Raw genomic sequence first — 7,893 nt, 5'->3', positions numbered from 1 at the left:
CAATATGTGTAGCACTTATTTTTTTTTTTTTTTTTTTTGCGGTAACGGAATGTGAACCGTGAATCCTTGGATTCGTCATCCGGCAAGATAACGGTAAACCACAAGGCCCCAAGTGCTCTTAAAATAAAAACTTTCAGAAAAATTATTCAAATTGATAATAAAGAAAAATAAATGTAACAAAGTGAAACTTTTGATGTGCATATTTTTTCTTCTCCTTTTGTTTTGAAATATGGTGAAACTAAATCACTGAGGTAATAAAATCCAGGAAAAGCCCGAATCTATTCCTGTACGGTACAAAATGCATAACATTGGAAATGAAGTTCTTTGTAACTGCAACACCCGAAACAATTATGATAAATCACAAAAACGACTGCGATCTTCATACAGGGTCCCAAAAGTAGAAAAAAAAATTATATTCACGTAATGAATCATGAAGAAATCACATAAATGTAAAATCCCTGGGTAAATAAAGACAAAAATGAATTTTATCACAATTGATAATGCATAGTTTTCACAAGTAACCTTATTGCAAATTAGATGCAATATTTGTTATAGTCGAACAGATTAACCTGGCTGCTTAAAACAATAGCCCAGATATATATTTGGGATACATTGCCTCTGAAAACTGCTTACCTGTGTATCGAATTACTGCATAAAATCGCCAGTTCTATTCTTTAAATAAAGAAATCGAATCCTTTTTAACTAAAGAATTTTATGAAACCTCCTCGTTACGTGTTTTTGAGCCATCGTATGCTATTGAGAAGTCCAAGAAATTACTGTTATACATCACTTGGGATACAGTTTAAGTCCAAGAAATTAGTGTTATACATCACTTGGAATACAGTTTAAGTCCAAGAAATTACTGTTATTCATCACTTGGAATACAATTTAAGTCCAAGAAATTACTGTTATACATCACTTGGAATAAGTTTGTTTGTAAAAATGTTTACAGAACTTTTTTTCTGGCTGTGGAAACTGCTCTAGTTCATAAATTCTAAATATAATTATTGTTAAGCATAAGGTTACACAATAAGCTATTTGTGCTGTGCCCATCACGAGTATCGCAATCCCATTTTTAGCATTATAAGATCTCAAACTTGTCACCGAATCACCGGAGGCTATTCGTTTTAAAGAATTATCAAAATTTCTTCACCGATATTTTTTAACATTCATTTGAGAAGCCAGTTGTTGTTTTTTGATAACCTGAACTATTTTCTTTATGTTTACTCGTGTTTCTTCTTTTTTCTTTCTAGAGATAATGCAGAATAATACTCTACTAACATTAACAAAACGAGTTCTAAATGCATGTTCGCCTGGTTTTTATTGCTATAAATCGACCTATGAAATCATACATTTTAACTTATTATATCCTCTTTGGCCAATGAGACTCAATCCTGTATCAATATTGAAAATATCAATATTACTCTTATTTAATACCCTCTCCTGAGCAAGGCTTAAAATAGGGGTTGTTCAGGGGTGTAATAAATTTAAATATGATATATTATATCCGGCCGTACCCTGTTTGATATTGTCCGCTGTAAAATAAAAAATAAAATACAAAAAGACAATCGTCTCCAAGAGCACACATTAGAAGCCAGAATTGTTACGGAAAATAAAATTTATTTTTCAGTTGTGGGACAAACTGAGATCACTGATGGGACAACTATTTTAACTTCAGTCCTGCTATTGCTCAGTCAGTGACACCAAATATAATAGTACACACGAGATAATAAACGATTCTTACTTTTTAAATACATACAAGGCTATTTTATTGTGAAGCAACTGGTTTGATTTCTCTATGGATTAGAGTATTTACGTTAACAATGGACAATACTGCATCCACTACAGAAAATATCATCAGTCCTGTATATGAGAAAAAGAGCACCAATAAGTTTGTTTTGTTTTTCATTTATTTCATCAGAGAAAATTCGATTCGGAAGGGGATACACCATGCCTTAGGGCTTTTAACTGCATATCACCTAACGAAATCTTTGATCGGTCGGAGAAATACCTAGCCTAAAGGATTAGTGTTAAATAGATATGATACTTTTCACCATCGTATATTGGCAAAACGATGGGAGCAAACGAATTCTTTTCGAAACTTATACTAAATAATAATATATCTTATTCAAGTAAATTTCTTACCTTGTATTAGATAGCATTTGCTCTTGAAGAGAATGGTCTTCAACAGTCATTTGACTTTGTGAAACAAGGCTCAATTCGTTTCGCACCATGAATTACAGTTTCAACACTCTCAGGTTTTAAATTTAACGCACTTTCTCAGTCTGTACAGATCAGTCATGCAGTGAGACGAGACCGGGTTACTTATAAGTCCATATCCGTGAAGGGGCGTCCCTTATCAACCAAACAGTTGTATTATTGGCTAGTCACTAACGAAGGCGAATCAAAGCAGTTTTAATTTCTAAGAGGCCCCATCCCGCATATTATATATTCTTCCGACTTCACGTGACAACAATGAATATAGCACAAACTTCCCGATAACGCGAACTCTTTCTTTTTTGGAACGGCATACTATTTAGTTATCCCGCCATTCATAAATTTTAAAACGTACAATCCCACGGGAAACTACTACAAAGAATAAAACATATAGAAAATTAAAAGTTTGATAAAATCTGTGAATCATTGAAAGGGCCGGGTCCGCATGGCATGTTAAAATTGGGAGCTAAAGCACATGTTACAGTTGAATAGCTTTATGGTGATTTTCTCCTCAGCGGAATATTGATTTCGTTTGTTTATTTCGAATATTCGCTCAAAGCTAAACAAGATTTATATTTGCTAGCCATCCCTAATTTTGAACTGATAGTCTATAGGGAATGCAACTAGTTAACAGCACTCGCCGCCAACTCTTGGGCTTTGTATGAAAATTCTGAAATAAACAAATATGAAATTTCTTATTAACTATAAATTTGAAATAGTTGTTTATCATCAGTAAAACTTAGATACAAGCAATTAACCAGTAAAATGTTGGATACTCTTTTAAAGGCTTTCGTAACGAAGAGATAGTTTACATTATTATGCAAAATTTTAAATACTTTCATGAATGAGTGAGATCTAAAGCGGTTTCTCTTGCGATATTAGTTATTTTGTAACTGATTTTTATTAGACTTGACAACTGAGTTTGGTGTCATTACTTAAACTAACTAACCTGACATGTGAGGCATTATAGAAAAAAAAAAAAGCTACTTAAACACTGTGGTAAAATCCCAAGACATTTTGCTTTTTTTTTTACAGCCGTCAGTGGCTAAACGGTAAGTCAACGCTTATATAATGTTAAAAACCGGATTTCGATACCCGTGGTGGACACATAACAGCTAGCCTATTGTGTAACTTTGTGCTTAAATATAATAAACACACAAAGTATTTTAACATGTAATGCTTCTGAAATGCACAAGCACAAGTTTGGATTATTTCAACAAAATTAATTTAAAACTTATTACGTTAATCCAACTAATAGTTAAGCTTGTTTGGAAAAAAAATATGATGGATATTTAATTAATAGAGTAAAAAGCAATTTTCGTGAAAAAATGTTCTATAAAACTTCAATTCTTCCAAAATACTGAGTTTCACAAAGGATTTAATGTTTAAATTTCTCACTAGGGAACTTTAATGATTATCGTATTTAATTCACATTTTGAATGTTCTAATATTTAATTAGTTAGAATTGATAAGAATGTTAAAAGTTTTTAGGTTTGTGTCATATTGAAGTTACTAGGTGCCCTAACTTTGGTTAATAAAAATAATAAGAATTTATAAAATAACGCCAGTATTTCCACTGGAAGTTCCCGTCTGATTTTTTTTACTTTTATTGAGAGAAGGTATTCTGTTTGTTTCAAATATTCGTGTAAATCTACGCAAGAATTATCTGCGTCAGCCGTCCCTAATTTTGAGCTAACAGAAGAAAGCTGCCATTCAACAGCGTCCACCGCCAATTCTTGGGCCACTAACTAAATTGTGAAACTAGGCCGCCACTCTCATAACGCGCTTAGACCCAAAACTGCGAAGCGAAATTTTGCGGCAGCGGGACGCGAGCCATAGGCCATATGACTCACAGTCCGGACGCGAACAAGTGGATCACGTTCAGCTTCTGAAGTAATATAAAAACCCAACTATGTACTCTAGTTTTCAATTATGAATAATGTATGCACATTTTGAGCCAATTTGGAATCATGATGTCAGATATCACTTTCTTTTATGATATATGATTTCCTACTTATAAAATTTATTCATCATTAAATTTAATAAAATTGTTTTTCATCTCTCAGTGTATTCAGTTAGAAATGCCTAGAAGCTTAAATTCTAGTATACTGTATATAAGCGTCTGAGTGTAGAGTTAGATCCATACTGAAGAATTAAGAAATAAATATTAAAGTAAGTGAAACGGATGAATGCCAAGATGAACTAGCTTGCCATTTGATAATAACGTGAAACCTAAATAAATTAATTGAATCTGTTTTTCTCGCTTCTCCTGAAATTGTAGGAGAATTAAAAATCATGTGTTTGAATTATGTCTAACGATCATATGTATATTCTTTACCAAAGTGTGCCTCTACTGTTTAGGGTTACTTATTCATTTCTAGAAACCTAAAAGGAGTTAATTATCGGTGCGCGTTATATAATTAACTAGATTTTGATATCATGTATTGAACGTCAGCGACTTTTTGTTAGACCTGACCTTTTTTTGTTGTTGTTGTTCTGTTGTCAACAAGAAGATGTGCAACAAACAAGAGGGAATACTCAATAGCCGCGGCATTGGAAATTATTTTAGGCAGGATTAGAGTAAATTAATCTATGAGACCTTTTTATTAGCTATATTTTTTGCGCCAGCAATACCATAATCATCAGGATTTTTATCAACCTACCCACAAATTGAAATTATTTTAGGCAGGATTAGAGTAAATTAATCTATGAGACCTTGGGCGTGGTCTAATACATCAATCGAAAGGGTTTGACCTCCTGAGTCCAAAACAGTAATTAGATCTCAAATCAATCAAGAGATGACGGAGCTATGAGCTAAAAATTTGTACTTGAAAAACCAAGAGCCATTCTATGAGCAGTTATGCCGCAGTTAAAAATCATTAGTGGAAATTATGTTACCAGGCACGAATGTTTAAATTCCAAATACGTCAGTGAACAATACAAGTGTGTTTCATATAATAAGAAGACCTGCTGGGAAATCTTGACGTGAGGTGTTCTTTACAAGCAAGTTACTAAATTACTTAAATCTGCTTAAGTTTAGCAGCAAAAGATATACATATAAATTGCACAATGATTCTCTCTGTTTAAGTAATGTTTCTGCCAAAAATCTATAAATCAAGCAACAACCGCTGACAGCCAGTTTGGATGGTTTTGGAGTTGTCAGCAATAATTTTCGTACAACGTGTATCAAACACAAAATGGGTGATAATCATTTTTTACAATCTAAATTTTTCTGGAAGTTTCAAGTAACTATAGTTTAGGAAACATCGAGTAGGTAATGCATGACGAAGCGTTCTGCAAAGGTGATGCATGGCTTATAAGCTGTGTTATAAGATCACGGGCATCTAAGTATTTTGAATGGTTATAAATAATCGAAATTATGAATATCATTGTACATCTGCTTTAGACAAATCATCAGTACTATGTTATAAACGTGTCTAGATGCTGTTTGCGTATAGACCATGCAGCATTATTTCTGAGGCAACTTATATTAATGCAGCTGGTCTTTGGAATAAATAAACACAATAATCTGTACATCACCTGAGCATGTGATCCTTGCGTGTATACCATGCAGCATATATTTCTGGGGCAGCTCACTGAAGCGATTTATTCTCTGACATGCAACTGACGACAAACTAATTTTCTGTTTCCAACCAGTCAAAAATTATTTCGTTTGGCTTTTTGAATATAATGTAATTTATATAATGGTGAAATGACAAAAATCCTTATGGTTAATCATACTGGAAAGTTTACAACGTGAAACTCTTGCTATAACAGAATATAAAAGTAGGGGTGTAGTGAAAAAGAAAAACATGCATAACAGACAAGCTTCCTAATTTATTAAATTAAAAACAAGTAAAATTTGAATGGGTAGATTTCCCTATCACTGAATTTGATGGAATTACAAGAGTAAATAATTTTCAAAACCTAAGTTTCCTAATAGCATGAGTTTTGTTATCTAATAGTGAACCGTGTTCTTTAACTAACAAAATTACACGATAAAAAAGCCATAATATAGCATGAAAATTCTGCAAGTGTTCAGTCACTACAACAGAAGTAACTTATAAGTTGGTGCAAGAGCTCTCAAACTTTTTAAGACTTGGACTTGAACAAGTCTCGACGCGTCAATTATCAGGCATACAAAAAACATAAATTGCATACATTTCTTGCAAGAATAAGACAGTTCTACACATACAGCTCATTTTCAAACTAAAATAAGAATAAAAGTGTGTAATGCAACTTATCATTCACGACCCCATTGAGATCCCGAGGAGGGATTGCAACCCACAATTTATAGCTTTTGTGCCAGTGTATATCTTTTCACTGCTATGAACACCTATATATGCCCCTCATTCCCTCTAAAGAACTGTCATGCAACACATTTGGGTCACATGTGCATCATATAACATGTGTTTTATCTTCGAAAAGTGTGATTTTAAACACATGTCAATTTGAGTTTTTTCGCCACCATGAAAAAAGGGTATTCCCACTTAAAATTCCAATAGTTTACCAGTTTCAAATTTCAGAGAAATAATGCGTATCTAAAAATTAAACTGGCATTGAGAGAATTGTTTGTATTTAAACGCGATAGTAGAATAGATAAATAAAACCAAGAAAAAACATTCATTACTTTACATTCTAAAAACAAAATGAAGTTACATTAGGTGTCAACCTTATTACTAAACTATTCGTGTAGTAGTGGAAAAAAAGAGGATTGTGAGGTTGTTCTTGGACACCAGTATAGGAGATACCCAAATAAATACAACTACATATACCAGTATAGGAGATACCCAAATAAATACAACTACATATACCAAATCCATTATACCTTAATTTCTTTCCATTTAGAAACCGTCCACCCTCGAGTCTAACAGTAGGCTTGGCTTAGTGAATAGCGTGCCGGACTGCAGACTTAAAGGTCCAAGGTTCATGCTACGTTGTCGCTGAGCGTGCTCAAAACTTTCATCTGTGGGTGCATAATAAGAGTGATAGTCGGTCACATTATTCGGTTCAAAGTCGGAAAGAACCCTGCTCAGTGTCTTGCCTTCTGTATGGTCAGTAGTTAAAAATTAGGGACGGCTATACCTGAATTAAAGGTCTCTGACCTGGCCATTTAGTTCATACTCCGAAGTTGGAAAAAAAAACAAGAAAATTCTTTACTAATTAACATAATATTAGAATTCATTAAATCTAAACTGTATCTCTAACTGTTCATATACAGTGATTTCCAAGAGGAAATACGATTTGTAATTCATATTGTAAAACTTTGTGATCTATAAATAGCTGTTATAAGTATATCCTTTCTTCAAAATATATAGACTTAAACTTTCTCTAGTTGGCTGATTACTGTGTTCTGCCCACCATGGGTATTGAAACCTAACATATAGCGTTGTAAGCACACAGACTTACCACTGAGCCACTGGGGGTTACTCCAGTTAGCATTTCATTATTTCTAATTTGTGTTGTCTCTTAAGTTGATTTTAACATAAACCAGTACTCTCCTACAACAGTTATACTGCCTACAGTGATATAACAATTTATATATACATATAATTTAAGGACAACAAGGGACTTATTTATCCGTCTGGACTATTTCATTCACTAAAGATTAAAATTAAAATAAAACACTCAAAGTCAGCTCTCATGATTCAGATATTTATTTTAAACTCCCTTAAA

The 7,893-nt window shown here is 33.1% G+C and overlaps 1 protein-coding gene across 1 annotated transcript in view; it reads right to left on the bottom strand.

Moving 5' to 3' along the window:
* LOC106469681 overlaps window positions 1-2,273 on the bottom strand; it is a 17,469-nt gene extending 15,196 nt beyond the window's left edge. The window contains exon 1 of the mRNA XM_013930186.2: window positions 2,146-2,273. Within this exon, the coding sequence (XP_013785640.2) occupies window positions 2,146-2,234 (89 nt within the window). The 5' untranslated portion in view covers window positions 2,235-2,273. The remainder of the gene's footprint in view (window positions 1-2,145) is intronic.
* Window positions 2,274-7,893: the final 5,620 nt, after the last annotated feature.

The sequence above is a fragment of the Limulus polyphemus genome, unplaced genomic scaffold, assembly GCF_000517525.1.
Source record: "Limulus polyphemus unplaced genomic scaffold, Limulus_polyphemus-2.1.2 Scaffold3610, whole genome shotgun sequence".
NCBI lineage: Eukaryota > Metazoa > Arthropoda > Merostomata > Xiphosura > Limulidae > Limulus > Limulus polyphemus.
This window is presented reverse-complemented; position numbering and strand designations above follow the sequence as displayed.